Source organism: Gorilla gorilla, chromosome 18 (assembly GCF_029281585.2).
Source record: "Gorilla gorilla gorilla isolate KB3781 chromosome 18, NHGRI_mGorGor1-v2.1_pri, whole genome shotgun sequence".
Lineage (NCBI taxonomy): Eukaryota > Metazoa > Chordata > Mammalia > Primates > Hominidae > Gorilla > Gorilla gorilla.
Window position 1 is genome coordinate 5,585,983 of NC_073242.2, and position 16,838 is coordinate 5,602,820.

Genomic DNA, 16,838 nt, shown 5'->3' on the forward strand with positions numbered 1-16,838 from the left:
AGAGCCAGTAGCACAAACGGCTCAAAACCTTGAACTCGGAGTAAAAGCTAACTCCTCGCCACGGCGCACAGGCAACTGCATGCCCTCTGCCCTCTGCACCCACTCCCTGCAGCCACCCGGCTTGTTGCTACTCAACGCTTGGCACCCCCAGTCCTGGGCCTGTGCCCTGGCCGTTCTCAACACCATTCGTTCCAGAGGGCTCCCTGCTTCGCGAATTTGTGTCTGCTCAGGCGTCACCTTCTCAATACAGCCTCCTCCTTCCTCCCTTCCGCTCCCTCCCTTCTGTTTTTTCTTTTCTTTTTTTTTTTTTTCTGAGACGGAGTCTCACGCTGTCACCCAGGCTGGAGTCCAGTGGCGCAATCTCAGCTCACTGCAGCCTCCGCCTCCGGGGTTCAAGCGATTCTCCTGCCTCAGCCTCCCAAGCAGCTGGGATTACAGGCATGTGCCACCGCGCCCAGCTAATTTTTTTTTGTTGTTTTTAGTAGAGACGGGGTTTCTCCACGTTGGTCAGGATGGTCTCGAACTTCCGACCTCAGGTGATCCACCCGCCTCGGCCTCCCAAAGTGCTGGGACTACTGGCGTGAGCCACCGCGCCCGGCCCTCCTCCTTTTTCCACCGCGCTCAGCAACTATCACTCCTCGCCCGTTCTGTTTCTTCTCTGGTGTCCGCCAAGTGCCGATTACAGTGCTTTGCACACAGAAGGTGCTCAATGCATGAATGCCTTTGAGATTACCCGGTTTATTCATTTACCTACGTTATTTATCAAGAGCCACACTGCGAGCCCAGGGGCAGGGTCAGGTTGACGGCTCTACGCACGGACCACACCCGCCAGCTGGTACCCCCAAATCCCAGAACGCCGAAAAGCAGGAGTAAACGCTGGCTACGAATGCCTTTTTATACTGGTATCAAAGAGCCAGGCCACCAGCGATGCCGCACCCGCCGGTCTACACCCGCCGGTCTACCCACACCGGCCCGCGAAGCACCCTCACTGCTCACGGCCCTCCCTCCAGGCCGGAAACGTCTCCGCCCGCTTCCGCTTCCCGATGCAGCCGCCACTGCCCGAAGCAAAGATGGCGCCAAGTGGGCGGCGCCGGCGGGGACGTCACGGTGGTCGTGCGCGGTGACGCCATCGCAGCGCGCCGGGAGTGTGGCGTTCTGTGAAGAGTTCGGTGCTAACCTCCCTCACGCGGCGGTGGCTGCCGGGACCCTAGCAGGTTTCAGCTGGAGCGGCGGCGGCGGCAACATGGCAGAGACCGCGGCCGGAGTGGGCCGCTTCAAGACCAAGTGAGCCCGGAGCGCTGGGGCCGTGCGGGGAGGGAGCTGGGTTTGCAGCCGGCATAGCGGAGGCGCGCGTGGGGTGGGCACGCATTGGGGTCCGTGGAGGCGAGAGGCTATGCGCCGGCCCGCGGGGTCGCGGAGGCTGCGGTGATACCAGGCGGGAGAGCCGGCCCCGACTGCTCTCGGGGAGGACGGCGATCGGAGCCCGGCCGCCGGGAGCAGCAGCGTGGGCTCATCGAGAAGCCGGCTATGGGGTGGAGTGGGGACCAGAAGTCCCGATGAGGGGAGGAGAGGGCTGAGCCTAGGTCGGGGCTGGTCCCGGGAGGCGGCGGGGGCGAAGAACCACCTCTGAGCAGTCGGCCTCGGGACCTTTCATCCGCGATCCGTCTTCTCCAGGGAGCAGGGAGAATGCAGGAGAGGGGCGGGTCCGCAGAAGCCCAGGAGGCCCTGAGTGCTGTACCCCGTCACTCCCCAAGCCTTTGCCGAACAGCAGTGCTGGTGCCCCCGCCCTGGCAGCGCAGCCTCATGGGATTATCGTTTCCACTGGCGGCTGTGGGGCTTTGGTTGTGCCAAGCACTGGTAAAGGAAAGTCCCAGGCTGGCAGCACCGCCGTGGGAGGGTCAACTGGGTGCGGGGGCTGAGGGGCCGCTTTCGTTTTGGCAGTCAGGCTTCCGGAAGCGCAGTGAGCCAGGCTTTGACATCTGGGAAGAGAAGCCCAGGCCGCATACAGGGAATAGGGGGAAGATAGGAAACCTGTCCCAGAGGCTGGGACAGGAGCAGTGGGGTGCACTGTGGGCCATGAGAGGGAAAGAAAGCAGAGGCAAGGGTGGTAGAGGCTCTTCGGGGCAAGGTCTGGGAGGTGTGTGGGCAGAAGGGAGGGGCTGACGCAGGGCAGTGACATCTTCAGTTATGTTCTGAAAGGTACCTGGCAGCAGGGTTAAGGAGGTAGGTAGGGGAGGCCGGGCACGGTGGCTCACGCCTGTAATCCCAGCAGTTTTGGAGGCCGAAGCGGGCGGATCACGAGGTCAGGAGATTGAGACCATGGTGAAACCCCGTCTCTACTAAAAATACAAAAAATTAGCTGGGCGTGGTGGCGGGCACCTGTAGTCCCAGCTACTCAGGAGACTGAGGCAGGAGAATGGTGTGAACCCGGGAGGTGGAGCTTGCAGTGAGCTGAGATCGCGCCACTGCACTCCAGCCTGGGCTGGAGACCCCTTCTCAGATCCAGACCCCTTCTCAAAAAATAAATAAATAAAAAGAGGTAGGTAGGGGGTCCAGTGAAGAGGCCAGAGTGGCTGGCCAGAGACTGTGATGGCCTGGACCAGGTGGAGGCAGTGGAGAAGGAAGGAGAAGGGGCACGAGTGAGGTCACAGAAATGACAGCTGCTCGTGGGACCCGGGCTCTGGGCAAGCATGGGGATGGAGAGAGGAGTCAGGGAGGGGAAGAGGTATGCCAGACTTCAGGGATGAAGACACTGGGAGGATGTGCTCTGGGCTGGCTACCCAGGCCTGGCCACCCACCGCCGGCAGCGGTGTCCCCAAGGACCCCCCTGGCTCTCACTGGGGAATCCCTGGGAGCCCTGGGCTGTTGGGCTGACTCCAGCTGACACAGGCCCACCCCCTACTGCCTCAGGGATCACCAGCCAGCTGCGGGTCTCTACTTCTCAGTGACGAGGGTAGCTACAGCCCCCTGCACTACTGCTGGTTCCACCGCATGCCCTGTCCCTGCTGTTGCCCAGAAACTCAAGGGCAGGGGCCATTGGGGTCACTTCGAGAGGAGCACCGAGCACAGGGCTGGGCCCTGGGGACTGAGGGGATGGGTGGTGCTCATTCGCCTCCCGCTCTCCTTCCAGCTATGCTGTGGAGCGCAAAATTGAGCCTTTCTACAAAGGCGGAAAAGCACAGGTACCAGCCTGGGGAAGGGCAGGGGGGCGGGCAGCCAGAGGCCGCGGGGGGTGCTGAATGTTGCCTGGCTGAGACCTCTCTGTCCCCAGCTGGACCAGACTGGCCAGCACCTCTTCTGCGTCTGTGGCACCAGAGTCAACATTCTGGAAGTGGCCTCGGGGGCCGTGCTGCGCAGTCTGGAGCAGGTGAGGGCAGCCTGGGTGGGTGAGGGGCAAGTGGAGAGGGCAGCCCATTCACACCGTGCTCTGCACACCACTCTTTCTCCTAGGAGGACCAGGAGGACATCACTGCCTTTGACCTCAGCCCTGACAACGAGGTATGTGGGGCGGGGCCTGGAGGGGACCCGCTCCAGCGCCTGCCTCCCAGACTGAGTCCAGGAAGATGTGAGCAGGGTATTGCTGCCCCTCTGCTGACCTGTACCCTCCCCCAGGTGCTGGTGACAGCCAGTCGTGCATTGCTGCTGGCTCAGTGGGCCTGGCAAGAGGGCAGCGTTACCCGCCTGTGGAAGGCGATACACACAGCCCCCGTGGCCACCATGGCCTTCGACCCCACCTCCACTCTGCTAGCCACAGGTAGGGCCCTGCCGTGCAGGTGGGTCGTGGGCACAGATGCAGGGGCTTTGGGCATTCCACCCCCTCACCTTGCTTCCCCGCAGGTGGCTGTGATGGGGCCGTGCGCGTCTGGGACATCGTGCAGCACTACGGGACACACCACTTCCGAGGCTCGCCCGGTGTCGTGCAGTGAGTTGGAAGGTGGAGGGGCAGGGCAGAGGCACCACCCAGGCTGCACAGCTCACCCATCCTGTCCCGTCCGCCCGCAGCCTAGTGGCCTTCCACCCGGACCCTACACGCCTGCTGCTCTTCTCCTCGGCCACGGATGCCGCCATCCGCGTGTGGTCACTGCAGGACCGGTCATGCCTGGCTGTGCTGACTGCCCACTACAGCGCTGTCACCTCACTGGCCTTCAGCGCCGACGGCCACACCATGCTCAGGTCAGCAGTGGGCCCTCGTAGGAGGGGGAGGCTTGGAAAGTGGGGGCTGAGGCTAAGACTTGACCTGAGGTTGCTGTTGCTCCTTCAGCTCCGGCCGTGACAAGATCTGTATCATCTGGGACCTTCAGAGCTGCCAGGCCACAAGGACCGTGCCTGTGTTTGAGGTGGGGATGCCTGGAGGCCAGGGCTGGTTGAGTTGGGTGGGGAGGGGGCATGATAGCAGCCTGTGACCCAGTTCGTCTCCAGAGCGTGGAGGCTGCTGTGCTGTTGCCAGAGGAGCCGGTGTCCCAGCTGGGTGTGAAGTCCCCAGGCCTGTACTTTCTGACAGCAGGCGACCAAGGTGTGTTGGGCCGGGACATGGGCAGGCGGTAGGGGCTGGGGAAGGCCTGTGGACCTGAGAGTCTCAGCAGCCCTGTCCCCACCCACACAGGCACTCTGCGCGTGTGGGAGGCAGCTTCTGGGCAGTGTGTGTACATGCAGGCCCAGCCGCCGGGCCCTGGGCGGGAGCTGACCCACTGCACCCTGGCACACACCGCCGGCGTGGTCCTCACCGCCACTGCCGACCACAACCTGTTGCTCTACGAGGCTCGCTCCCTGCGGCTGCAGAAACAGGTGCACACCTGCCCTTGCTCAGTCTGGAGGCTGCGGGCACCAGCCCTCCTCTTGCACAGGTCCTGGCTCACATCTCCTGGCCCCTGCCACCCCGCAGTTCGCTGGCTACAGTGAGGAGGTTTTGGATGTCCGGTTTCTTGGGCCCGAGGACTCCCACGTTGTCGTGGCCTCCAATAGCCCCTGCCTGAAAGTGTTTGAGCTGCAGACGTCAGCCTGCCAGATCCTCCACGGCCACACGGGTGAGTGGGGCCAGCCCACCTGACACCCTGGGAGCTGCCTCGGTCCCTTGCTTGCTTCCCTTCCCCCGTCTTGCTGTGTGACCTATACCTCCCCACAACATCTCAGATATCGTCCTGGCCCTGGATGTGTTCCGGAAGGGGTGGCTCTTTGCCAGCTGTGCCAAGGTGAGGCACCCTGAGAGGTAGGGGCAGGGGCACCAGGCGGGGAGGCCATGCAGTAGGCCCACGGACCAGCCTCTCTCCTCAACTCCCTGTCCCCAGGATCAGAGCGTCCGTATCTGGAGAATGAACAAGGCTGGCCAGGTGATCTGCGTGGCTCAGGGTTCCGGTCACACACACAGCGTGGGCACCGTCTGCTGCTCTAGGTAGTGAGTCGGGCTGGGCCCAGGGGTGTCAGGGAGGTGGAGGCCCAGGCCTGCCAGCAGGGGCTGCGGCTCAGGGAGCTGGGGAGGCAGTGGCAGCTTTGGCTTGCTCTGAGGCTCCAGCCCAAAGATGTGGAACAGAACAGGACAGGAGAGTCCCTAGGTGCCTCGGGGTCAGTCCTCAGAAGTAGCCCTGGCGAAGTGGTTAAAGGGGGAAGGGCATTAGGCAGAGAGAATGACCCTGCACGAGACCCAGGTGGAGAGGTGACCCCTGCATGTAGGCCCAGGGTCTTGTGGCCAGGGCTGAGCCACCCGGTGCTGCAGGTGGACAGTGTAGACAGGGCTTGATCCTACAGGTGCCTGGGGGTGACCCAGGCCAACTCTCATCCTGGGACAGGCCCCATGGTCTGGACCGTGGGCTCCCAGGCTGGCTCTGTGGGGAGCTGGCCATCAGGGCTGGCTGGGGCTCAGCTGTGTCTCCTCCTCTCCTGTTGGGTCACAGGCTGAAGGAGTCCTTCCTGGTGACAGGCAGCCAGGACTGCACTGTGAAGCTGTGGCCTCTTCCCAAAGCCTTGCTGTCCAAGAACACAGCCCCAGACAATGGCCCTATCCTCCTGCAGGCCCAGACCACTCAGCGCTGCCATGATAAAGTAACTCCATAGCCACTGGGGTGGGGGCGTGGCCGAACCCTTGCTGGGGGAAGATGGGGGGTTGCTGAGCCACCACCTTCTCCCATTGCCAGGACATCAACAGCGTGGCTATTGCCCCCAACGACAAGCTGCTGGCCACAGGCTCACAGGACCGCACGGCCAAGCTCTGGGCCCTGCCACAGTGCCAGCTGCTGGGTGTCTTCTCAGGCCACCGGCGTGGCCTCTGGTGCGTCCAGTTCTCTCCCATGGACCAGGTGCTGGCCACGGCCTCAGCTGATGGTACCATCAAGCTCTGGGCACTCCAGGACTTCAGCTGTCTCAAGGTAAGCAGCGCTCCAGGCCCTCCCCACCTCCCGCCCTGGTGACATCTCATGCCCTACCCCCCACCTTGCAGACATTTGAGGGGCACGATGCTTCTGTGCTGAAGGTGGCCTTTGTGAGCCGTGGCACGCAGCTGCTGTCCAGGTGAGTGGGCTGGGGGGGGCAGCGATGGAGTGGGGGGTGGCGGGGGAACCTGCCTGACGCTGAGCCTCTCCCCACCCCAAACCCAGCGGTTCGGATGGCCTCGTGAAGCTCTGGACCATCAAGAACAACGAGTGTGTGCGGACGCTGGATGCCCACGAGGACAAGGTCTGGGGGCTGCACTGCAGCCGGCTGGACGACCGCACCCTCACTGGGGCCAGTGACTCCCGAGTCATCCTCTGGAAGGTTGTGGGCCCCAAGGGCAGGGAAGAGTCGGGGTGGAGTGGAGGCCCCATCTAACCCTAGTCTAACCCCAGGATGTGACCGAGGCGGAGCAGGCAGAGGAGCAGGCCAGGCAAGAGGAGCAGGTGGTCAGGTAAGGCCAGGGCAGTGGCGCCCCTCCCCACATCAGCCCTGCTCTGTGCTGTAGGGAAAACGAGGCAGAGTGCCAGGCTCCCTGCCTGCTGACTCCGATGGCTCTGCCTGCAGCCCCAGCCAGCGGCCCTCAGTGGCCTCTCCTCCCCTCCCCGCAGGCAGCAAGAGCTGGACAACCTGCTGCATGAGAAGCGGTACCTGCGGGCGCTGGGCCTGGCCATCTCCCTGGATCGGCCCCACACCGTGCTGACTGTCATCCAGGGTCAGTGCCCACCCCGGGGGGCGAGGGGCTGGGTCTTCGGACCACTGGGCTCTGCTTTCCCCAGCTCAGCCTTCCCTTCTCCCACAGCCATCCGGAGGGACCCCGAGGCCTGCGAGAAGCTGGAAGCCACCATGCTCCGACTGCGGCGCGACCAGAAAGGTTGGGGGCCAGTCAGGGTGGATGGCCCGGTGGGCAAGGGCCAGTCATGGCAGATTGGCTGGGCAAGACGATGAGGGTCCTGTTGCCCACAGAGGCCCTGCTGCGCTTCTGCGTCACGTGGAACACCAACTCGCGGCACTGCCACGAGGCCCAGGCCGTGCTGGGTGTGCTCCTGAGGCGCGAGGCCCCCGAGGAGCTGCTGGCCTACGAAGGCGTGCGGGCAGCGCTTGAGGCCCTGCTGCCCTACACTGGTATGTGGGCATAGCCTGGGGTTGGGGGATCCTGGTGGGCGTGTGGACCACCCCCCTGACCTCCCTCTGTCCAACCCCAGAGCGGCACTTTCAGCGGCTCAGCAGGACCCTCCAGGCCGCCACTTTCTTGGACTTCCTGTGGCACAACATGAAGCTCCCTGTGCCCGCCGCCGCCCCCACCCCCTGGGAAACCCATAAAGGCGCGCTCCCCTAGCCGGTCCGGTCTCTCTCCAGTCCATCCTGAACCCCTGGAAAACCCATAAAGGCCGCTCTCTTGGCCGGCTCTGTCTCTCTGGACTGCAGTCCAGCCCCCACCCTGGCCAACACCCTACCTAGCCAGCCAGAAGGGCACTGGAGCTGATGGTCTCGGCCCTGCCACGCCCATCCCGCACCCTGGCCTGGCAGAGATCCAGCCCGCGGCTCCGCACGCTTAGATGGTGGGGGTCATTCAGAACAAGCTTTACTCAGAGGAACAGCAAATGGCCCCCTCCCATCCCTGCTGGCCAGGGAGATCCGCCCTCCCCGCTCCTCCCCAGCCCTGGGATGGCGCGGTCCATCCCCTCATCGGGATCCTCGCGCTCACTGCTCCGTCGTGGGGTGCGGCACAGAGTCCACGCACCCTCGAGAGCGGCCCTGGCGCCGTGGGCGCCGCTCCAGGGCCCTGCGTGTGACGGTGCAGCAGCGGCTCTGGATGGCGCCCGGCGAAGGTCGGGTGGGCACGGTGGGGGGAGGGGCGGTGGCCTGGGAGGGTTCAGGGAAGCCCCGGGCCTCACCCGCCGGGTCGTCTCCTCCACGGAACCCCGCCCCGCTCAGGAGAGCGCCCAGCCCTTCCGGCCGCAGCAGCACCGCGGGGAGTAGGCCCGCCCGGTCGCCGTACCTGCGAGGGGCGGGGTGTGGTGAGGGCCCCGCCCGCCTCGGCTAGCCTGCCCCGCCCACGCCCGCTCCCGCGTACCTGCATAGCCACCAGCCGCGGTCTGACGTTTCCAGCACGCGCACGCGCGCCCCCGCGGGCACGGACAGCTCATCTGCGCGGCTGCTCTCGTAGGCGCGGGAAGCACAGAACTGGGGACCTGGTGGGAGTGGGTGTTTGGAGTCACCGCGGGGCCATAGAGGACGAGGACCGCCCGCACCCTTCTCCACATTCTCCTTGCTTGAGTCTGCTGACGGCGGGGCCGCTCTAAAACCGGTTCGGGGCTTCCTCTAGGTGCGGAGACCAAGCACGGGCTCCTGGCCCGCCCTGCCCGCGGTGCTTCTGGCCCAGTCTTGCCACACGGTCAAGTCGTAGTGGTGGCATGAGGGGTGGGGTTAGGCGCATACCGCTGCTCCCTAGGGACGGGCCTCCCTCCCGGCCCTGGCCCGGGGCCGCCTCCTCCAGGTAGGGCGCTGGAAACCAGGCGGTCTGCTGGTCTTCGTTCTCCACCAGCCACCAACCTGTGCGCAAGAAGCGGGCAGGGACTCAAATCTCGAGGCTCTCTCGGGTCCAGGAGCAGAGGGGCAAATCCCTGGGTTCTTGGGGGGCCCTACCTGAGGGATGCCGCAGCAGCACGTCCAGGCTCTCCTGGGCCTGCGCCTGAAAAGGCCGATCCCGCGTGTCCTGGGTACAGAAGGGCTGCAGGCAGCGCAGGCTCTGAGCCTCCAGACTGTGGATGGAGAGGCGGCCCGCAGCGCGAGAAAGAGGCGGCTCCTCTGGGGTGGGCAGGATCACCCGGCTGGGAAGGGCAGCCCGTACGAGTGAGAGGTAGGCTGATGGGGAGGGTGAAACTGGGGGCGCCACCCCGGCAAGACCGCCAGCCTCCCACTCTCTGCCCCTATTCGCTGGCTGATCCCCCCCACCCTGGACCTCTCCCAGCTCCAAACGCCGCTGCATGCTGGGAGTTTGGGGCGAGTCAGGCACCTGCCGGGTGGCAGCGCGGGCTCCAGGTCCAGGGGTTGCGGTGCGAAGAAGCCAGTGATCGCCGGGCTCCGTGCCACGCGCTCTGCAGTCGCCAGCAGCCTCCGAGAATAGGTTTCCAGCAGCTGCAGGCGCGCCAGGCCGCGGCTCGTGCGCCCCACGCGTCCCAACAGTGGTGCATCTTAAGGCACCACAAAACCGTACTGTGATACGCCGCTTTGGGCTTCACTAGTCCCTGGCGCCCCCAGGCAAGCCACCGCCTTCCCCGCCCCCGTACCCAGGCTGGCCTGACCGAGAAGCTTTGGGAGAACGCGGTCAGATCTCCGCAGCAGGCCCGCCTCCACCGGGAAGGTCTCCTTGAGGGTCTTCTGAGGGCGGGAACCAGGGCATTGGTCTTCCAGAGCCCACTGTGCACCCTTGAGAGGGCGGGGTCCCTCACCCGGATGGCAGGGGCTGGGAGCTTCAGCGGGAACGAAGGGCCTCCAGTGGGAGTCACTGATGGGAGGCAGTCCAGTGGGAGGCAGCCGCGTGGGGAAGCCGCCACCGCGGCATCAGGGTGGCCCAGGGTCACTCACCTTGAGCCGCCTGAATTCGTCCCAACTCCTGCGCACGAAGGTGTCGCTGCCGTCTGACCAGCGCACAGAGAAGGCAAACGTCTGGGGGACACAAAGTTGGGAGTGCCTTGGAGGTGCTGGTCCAGGCACCCCCTTCCTATCCCTTGGGGCCACTAGGGACCCAGCCAGGTCTTACTTGGAGCCTCTTGATCTGCACCAGGGCTGCCCCTTGCACTGAAACTGGGTATCGGGGGCCTGCCATGGCTGTGGCCTCCAGGCTGCAGATTCCTGAAATGGGCGAGGACCCTTCTGCCTCCCCGTGCTTGAGAGGGCTCTGGGGGACCCAGAAAACCGCCTGGGATAGAATCCTGGCAACACCTCAAGCCTGTGGGGTCCTTGTGGAGCCGCCCCAGCTGAGTCCTTTGCAGCTTTCTTGCTGTCCCCCAAGCCCACGATCTGGGGGCAGGAGCACAGGGATTGGGGGACTTCCAGGAAGAGCTGCTGGGAGGAAGAAGAAGGAGCTTTCCAGCCCTGGAGGCCTGCAAGACTGAAGAAGGGGCGAAGGGTAGGCGGGACTGCTGCCTGGGGCCCTCCTGCCTGCCTCTGGCCACAGGAGGAGGGAGGAGAAGGCAGGGCTAATCAAAGCGCCACCTGTCCTGCCCACCTCTCTGGATTCCCCTACCCTGTGAGGTAATTGCCCTGCCAGGGTGCGCCCAACAACTCTGTCTTTGAACTGGCCTGGGGATTTCTGTGCAGAACCAAGGACTCAGTGCTTACAGCTTTAAGTGCTTTGTCTGACTTAATCCTAATGCTGGAGGAAAGGTCTCTTAATGTCCCCAACTCATAGAGGAGGAAATGTGTGTTAAATGCGTAATTATTGTGAGCTTTTCTATACATGCTGGGGGAGGAGCAGACCTCACAGGCTCACCCCAGGGGTTCCCCTGCAGTGAGGAGACTTGGGGTAGGAGAAAGAGGGCCCATCTGTGCAGTCACTGGCATTTGGTGGGTGGGGTGGTGGTCAGGGAAGTGGTCACTAGGGCTGTTTTGAGAACCACCTCTCAATTCATGACTTGCCATGACTTACTGCAAACATGGCCTGGGCAGAGGCTCGCCCAGGTGCCCCACCTCTCTGGCTGCTTCCTTATAGTTCGGGCTTCGGAAGCCACATTCAACCCTGGCACACAGTGGTTTTTCCTCGTGCTGGGGCCACCAGTTCTGTGTTGGGATGCCCCTACTCCAGCCCCTTCAGGGAGCGGTCAGCCTCTAAGGCATCCCTCCAGGAAGCTGCCCTGCTGCAACAAAGGGCCTTTGTGTGTCTGTCCCACCAGCACTCTCTCTCAGGCCCTCAAGCTGTCCCTGGTCTTGGCATGGGCAATGAACACCTGCTCACATAGGGCTGATTTGCAGGGTTCCCCCAGCCAGCTGTCACCTTCTCCCTGTCTCAGCTGAGGGCCCAGCTGACCTGGTGGGGTCCAGCGTGTGAACCCAGGGGAGACCTTGCTCCCCTGGAAGACAGGAGAAGCTGGGGAGGATTTATTCACAAGCAGAGGCCTAGAGGGATTCTGAGGCCACCTGCCTACCCCAGCTGACAGCTCCTGTCCCACACCCCATCAGCCCTGCATGGTTTCCACTTTTTCCTCCCCTACTCTCTTTTCTTGCCTGAATAGTACACCCCACCCTCCATCCGTATGCTCCTCACTTGCCCCTACAAAATCCACTCCAAGGACAGACACAGTGCCTCACCTGTAATCCAAGCACTTTGGGAGGCCGAGGCAGGGGGACTGCTTGAGCTCAGGAGTTTGAGACCAGTCTGGGCAACATGTTGAGACCTCCATCTATGCCCCCCAAAAATACAAAAATTAGCTGGGCGTGGTGGCGTGTGCCTGTAGTCTACTTGGGAGGCTGAGGTGGGAGATGACTTGAGCCTAAGCAGTCGCGGCTGCAGTGAACAAGATCGTGCCACTGCACTCCACCCTGGGTAACAGAACAAGACCCTGTCTCAAAAAAAAAAAAAAAAAAATCCACTCCCCATATGATAGCCAGCGGAATCTGCAGCAAACTGAAATGGGATCAGATTGGGTAACCTTGCCCAAAACTGTCTAGCATCTTCCCTCCTACCGTTATAATAAATTCCCAATCCCCGAAGCTGCCGACCAAGTCTTTGGTGGGCCCCTGTCCGTCCCTGGATCTCCCCTCCCACCTTACAACCCTCCCTAGCGTCCCACTGGCGTTTTTGTTCCTGCAAAATGCCAAGACCCTGCCACCTTGGGCTTGATCTCGAAGGCGCTCCTCAGCTGATTCCTCATCCTTCAGAAAGGGTCACCTCCTCAAGGAGGCCTTCCAGATTTACTACACCCTTGCATGGACCCACAAGTTTGTACGTGAACATTTATGAGTGTGAGTCCTTGTTTTTTTTTCCTGTCTTGACCACTGGATTATGAACAGAGAAGGTCAGGGAACAGAATTGTGTTCCCTGCTCTGCCCAGCACTTGGAACAGCGCTTGGAACAGAGCGGTCACTGAGCAAATAATAGCGGAATGGATAAATGAACGCAAGGGGGCACAGGAATCCCAGAGGCCGCTCCAACCGCGAGCCCGACCCCTCATCCCGGGCTCTAGGATCCGCGACAGCCGGCGAGGGGCGCCAGGGAGCCCAACGCACGCGCCAACCCTCTGCGGCCGCGCCCCGCCCTGCGTTGCCAGACGCCCGTTGCCATGGCGCCAGTGAGGGGACAAGAGCCCAGGACCCTAGCGCGCGCCGCAATCTGTGCGGTCACGCCCGGCCCGCGTTGAGAGAGCGCTTGGCAGCCAGCGGGTGGACGCGCCCCTCAGCGGAGGGCACAGAGCCTGGCCGCAGGCACGCAGGACACTCAGAACGGAGCGATGGGGACGTCGCGGGCCGCAACACGGACTTTGCCTGGGTGTCAGCTCGGGTCCACAGCGCGGCCGAGGCGCACCTTCCGCCATACGCTGCTCTTTTACTGGAGAAAGGGAGAAGGCCGCCACGGACGGCGCAACCCCTGCGTGCGCCGCGGATCGACGCCTGAGGGCGCCAGCAGGGTCCGACCCTCCTGCTCCGTCCCTGCCCCTGCCCCCAGGCCCGGCCCCGCCCCGGCCAGCGCCGCGGCCTCTGGCCCCGCCTCCACACGGGCCGGCGCGCAGGCACCGCCCCCGACTCTGCCCCCAGCCCCGGCTCGGGCCCGGCCCCCGCGAGCACGGCGCGCGCCTCCGGCTCCTGTGGCCACGCGCTGGCCTGGAGGCTGACCTGGAGGCTCATCTGGAGGCCGAGCTGACCCGGCAGGCCTTGCGCGGGCAACATGGCGGCGCCCGGCGAGCGGGGCCGCTTCCACGGCGGGAACCTCTTCTTCCTGCCGGGGGGCGCGCGCTCCGAGATGATGGACGACCTGGCGACAGACGCGCGGGGCCGGGGCGCGGGGCGGAGAGACGCGGCCGCCTCGGCCTCGACGCCAGCCCAGGCGCTGACCTCCGATTCTCCGGTCACCGAGGACGCCTCCCGGAGGCGGCCGTGCCGGGCCTGCGTCGACTTCAAGACGTGGATGCGGACGCAGCAGAAGGTGCAGATCCCTGCCCGATTTCTCCCAGCCCCGCGCAGCCCCTGTCCCCGCCCCCGCCCAGGTGCCCCGGCAGAGCTTCCCAGGGTTGCCTGTCCCTGAACCTTGCCCCCCGGGTAGGCCCGGCCTTACAGCCTTCATCCGCGCGTGGGTTGGATCGTCTGCAGGACTTTGGCCGGAGTCCAGTGGGCCACCGGCTGGGCCGTACAGTGGGGAGCTTTGGGCGCCTTTGTTCGGAGAATGAACTCACTCTCGGTCGGCCTGCTTCCGCAGCGGGACACCAAGTTTAGGGAGGACTGCCCGCCGGATCGCGAGGAACTGGGCCGCCACAGCTGGGCTGTCCTCCACACCCTGGCCGCCTACTACCCCGACCTGCCCACCCCAGAACAGCAGCAAGACATGGCCCAGTTCATACATTTATTTTCTAAGTTTTACCCCTGTGAGGAGTGTGCTGAAGACCTAAGAAAAAGGTAAGATATGTTTGCACGCAGCAGAGCTTTGCACTGGAGCCTGGGCTTGGGGCTCCTGGCTGACGTTATAGCGGGGAACGTAGAGAAACGGATGCAGAGGTGGCAGAAGTTTGCTGAGGAGCAGGGACCTCCAACAGGTGAGGACTGGGGCTATCTGAGCCTCCTCCTCTCGTCTCAGAAGCCAAGCTGTCGGGATCTGCTGCTGGGTACTGCTCCTGCCACAGCCACAGGGCTTCCAGGAAGGGATTCCCTGCCTTGTCTGGCACTGAAGGCGGTTTCCTGCAAGTTAGGGAAGACTCCACTTTGCCTGACTTCTAGAGTAGGACTTCTGGTTTCAAAATCTTGGAAATCCACTGCTTTTGCTCCCAAGAGCCATCTCTTCCTCACTGAGGCATCCAAGAGCCAGCACTGGCCCTTGCAGGTGTTTCTAGGCCAGATGTATAGGATAGAGCCGCCATTGTTGCTATAAGCCTGGTCAGTTAGAATGAAGTCTCTTGCTGAACTGACGCACCAGGGCCTGCCCTCAGATGCTAAGAAACAAGTCCAGTTTTCAGTTACAAGGCTGTGCCCAGCCCCACCCAGGCCACACTCTGCCTGAGGCCAGGGACACTGGATGCTGCTTCCTGGGTGTTAGGAGCTTATAAAATTGCCAGGTCTGTGCTGTAATGTCTTGCCTTGAGGCCTCGTTGGAGTTTGCCAAGCTCTCCAGGTGGGTGTTTGCGCAGCCCTGGGAGTTCATCACACCCGGGGAGCTGCAGGGTCAGCCCTGTTCTGGGAGTGCCTGTACCTTGGAGCATAAGGGCACTCCCAGGTGTAGCTCACAGCAGTGCCCCAGCTCTCCTTCCTTGAGAGCAGACAGGGAACTGGCAGGGGCAGTGGAGCCGCTGCGTCCTCTCATTCTTTACCTGCTCTCCCTACACAGGCTGTGCAGGAACCAGCCAGACACCCGCACCCGGGCATGCTTCACACAGTGGCTGTGCCACCTGCACAATGAAGTGAACCGCAAGCTGGGCAAGCCTGACTTCGACTGCTCAAAAGTGGATGAGCGCTGGCGCGACGGCTGGAAGGATGGCTCCTGTGACTAGGGGGTGGTCAGACAGAGCCCATGGGACAGCTAGCCAGGCATGGTTGGATAGGGGCAGGGCACTCATTAAAGTGCATCACAGCCAGAGCCTGTTGTGTCTCAGTTGGGTGGTCCCCAGGACACTGCCTGTGGGGACCTGCCCTGCCCCTCTTAGGTTTGGAGCAGAAGTGGAGGTGCCCACAGCAGGTACCCACTGACCTCCTCCTCAGTGGAGACCCCAAGGAGCTGCAGCTGCACTGCAGGGGAGGGAAGGAGGAGCGGCCTGGGCTGCCCCTTGACATTCAGGATGTGGCTTCCTGCCCACCGCATACCCTGGCGCCTCACTCCTCACACGGGGAGACAGCGGGCCTGGCTGGGCATCCCTGTACCTGTCCCTGGCGGCCAGGCCATTGCCTTCCCACTATGCAGCCAGGGATGCCCCTGCCCCCCATTGGCTCTGTGCTGCTCACTTTAGGGGGCTCAATTCTCCACTCCGCTCAGTCCCTACAGGGAAAGCTCAGCTCGGGTCTTTCTGAGGGTCCACCAGCCATCCTACCCTCTTCCTGCCTGGCACATGCCTGCCAGCGTTGTGTCATGCCTGTCCACAGGGGATTCGTGGGGCTTGCTTCCTCAGAGTTTGAAGCCCAAATGAAACGTTGAAGTGACTGAGAACCTGGCTTCAGTGTATTTTCTGCTGGGGCTTAATAAAGCAGTAGACAGGGCTTGTTCCATCCCTCTGTGCTCAGCTGCATTTCCTGCTGGGGTCCTGGTTCCTCAGGAGAGAGAGATCACAGGGTGAGAGTGAGCCAGGAACAGCAAGGACACTGATTGGTTGGGGCAGGGGGGCCAGAGTAGCTGATGTAGGAGTACTGGGAGGCCAGACGGCACGAGGTCTCCAAGGCCCCAGCAAAGCCATGGCTTCTACCCCCAGTTCCCCTGACAGGAAGTTCTTGGCGGGTTTGGAGCCAGGGGATGGCATGGAGTGATGTGGCTTTGAAGGGTCCTCTGGCTGCTGAGCTGGGATGAGGCAGGTAAGGGTGGAACAGGAGGGGTGGGGAGGAAGCCGGGGCAGCCACCGAGTGACCACCGAGAGGAAGACCCACCCCACGGCGGAGACAGATGCAGGGTACATTAAAGGGAGAGCCAGAGAACTCATGGGGTGAGGATGGAATCCGAGGAGACTGCTGGGAGCCGCCGTGTGTGTCAGAGATGGAGAAGGCTGAGTGCAGCAAGGTAGGGGGTGACTGGGACCCAGCCTTTGGGCCTCCCCAACCAGAGCAGCCCAGCAACAGTGTGTCCTGTGGTCATAAAACTCCAGGGACCTCTATCCTCCGGGAGTCTCAGCCTTTCCCTGGGTGCAGGCCCACCTTGGCATGGCCACCTCAGGCCTCCATGGAGGGAGCTGCTATGTCCCCACCAGATTGGCCCTGTGCGGCTGCTAGCTTCTGTAGAGGCTGCCCAGAGGGGCCAGGTGGCACAAATAAGAGAGGGGAGATGGAGGGCAGCCAGGAGAGGAGGTGTCCCTTCCTCTCCCAGACACAGCGCGCTTCTCTCTGGCCTTTCCCGAGGCCTGTGAGTGCCTCAGGAACCAGCTGGGCCCTCTGGAAAGGCTGTGTTCAGCTTAGGAACATACCACCTGTATCTGCTGTCCCTCCCCTGCCCCCCTGCACCCCCCACCGCCTTCCCTTTTTCCCTGTCTTCCTTAAAGTTTCACTCCTGAATAAAACTTCACTTTGCCTTAGAA

At 63.1% G+C, this 16,838-nt stretch overlaps 3 protein-coding genes across 6 annotated transcripts; 2 read left to right on the plus strand and 1 right to left on the minus strand.

Moving 5' to 3' along the window:
• The first annotated feature begins 1,050 nt into the window (after window positions 1–1,050).
• TBL3 (transducin beta like 3) lies at window positions 1,051–8,025 on the plus strand. Its single transcript, XM_004056975.5, has 22 exons — window positions 1,051–1,284; window positions 3,131–3,182; window positions 3,272–3,367; window positions 3,451–3,498; window positions 3,613–3,754; window positions 3,838–3,922; window positions 4,003–4,173; window positions 4,262–4,337; window positions 4,420–4,513; window positions 4,604–4,785; window positions 4,883–5,024; window positions 5,131–5,189; window positions 5,286–5,389; window positions 5,889–6,036; window positions 6,129–6,359; window positions 6,431–6,501; window positions 6,588–6,744; window positions 6,816–6,874; window positions 7,032–7,135; window positions 7,223–7,294; window positions 7,387–7,545; window positions 7,626–8,025. Exons 1-22 carry the CDS (start codon window positions 1,244–1,246, stop codon window positions 7,757–7,759), a joined length of 2,427 nt encoding a protein of 808 aa, XP_004057023.3. The 5' UTR covers window positions 1,051–1,243; the 3' UTR covers window positions 7,760–8,025.
• A 99-nt stretch (window positions 8,026–8,124) lies between these two features.
• NOXO1 (NADPH oxidase organizer 1) lies at window positions 8,125–10,312 on the minus strand. Of its 4 annotated transcripts, none has more exons than XM_055364934.2 (8): window positions 10,187–10,312; window positions 10,012–10,092; window positions 9,729–9,801; window positions 9,440–9,617; window positions 9,070–9,254; window positions 8,863–8,976; window positions 8,498–8,615; window positions 8,125–8,422 (listed from the first exon to the last, which is right to left on the minus strand). In XM_055364934.2, exons 1-8 carry the CDS (start codon window positions 10,250–10,252, stop codon window positions 8,125–8,127), a joined length of 1,113 nt encoding a protein of 370 aa, XP_055220909.1. In that variant the 5' UTR covers window positions 10,253–10,312. The 4 variants fall into 4 exon arrangements, with proteins under 4 accessions (XP_055220909.1, XP_055220908.1, XP_018867279.1 ...); XM_055364933.2 differs by having other exon boundaries at window positions 9,714–9,801; XM_019011734.4 differs by having other exon boundaries at window positions 9,729–9,804.
• A 2,994-nt stretch (window positions 10,313–13,306) lies between these two features.
• GFER (growth factor, augmenter of liver regeneration) lies at window positions 13,307–16,838 on the plus strand. The gene is made up of 3 exons (XM_004056981.5): window positions 13,307–13,564; window positions 13,835–14,031; window positions 14,954–16,838. Exons 1-3 carry the CDS (start codon window positions 13,307–13,309, stop codon window positions 15,114–15,116), a joined length of 618 nt encoding a protein of 205 aa, XP_004057029.1. The 3' UTR covers window positions 15,117–16,838.

What these genes read in the sequence shown, in the direction of transcription:
- GFER (XM_004056981.5), top strand. Translation starts at nt 13,307, where the DNA reads ATGGCGGCGCCCGGCGAGCGGGGCCGCTTCCACGGCGGGAACCTCTTC. An exon ending in GGATGCGGACGCAGCAGAAG is followed by an intron (nt 13,565 to 13,834) that starts GTGCAGATCCCT and finishes CTGCTTCCGCAG; the next exon opens with CGGGACACCAAGTTTAGGGA. An exon ending in GCTGAAGACCTAAGAAAAAG is followed by an intron (nt 14,032 to 14,953) that starts GTAAGATATGTT and finishes CTCCCTACACAG; the next exon opens with GCTGTGCAGGAACCAGCCAG.
- NOXO1 (XM_004056978.5), bottom strand. Translation starts at nt 10,252, where the DNA reads ATGGCAGGCCCCCGATACCCAGTTTCAGTGCAAGGGGCAGCCCTGGTG. An exon ending in TCTCGGTCAGGCCAGCCTGG is followed by an intron (nt 9,618 to 9,713) that starts GTACGGGGGCGG and finishes TGGTGCCTTAAG; the next exon opens with ATGCACCACTGTTGGGACGC. An exon ending in CGCGGCTGGTGGCTATGCAG is followed by an intron (nt 8,423 to 8,497) that starts GTACGCGGGAGC and finishes CGCCCCTCGCAG; the next exon opens with GTACGGCGACCGGGCGGGCC.
- TBL3 (XM_004056975.5), top strand. Translation starts at nt 1,244, where the DNA reads ATGGCAGAGACCGCGGCCGGAGTGGGCCGCTTCAAGACCAA. An exon ending in GGCACCGTCTGCTGCTCTAG is followed by an intron (nt 5,390 to 5,888) that starts GTAGTGAGTCGG and finishes GTTGGGTCACAG; the next exon opens with GCTGAAGGAGTCCTTCCTGG. An exon ending in CGTGCTGACTGTCATCCAGG is followed by an intron (nt 7,136 to 7,222) that starts GTCAGTGCCCAC and finishes CTTCTCCCACAG; the next exon opens with CCATCCGGAGGGACCCCGAG.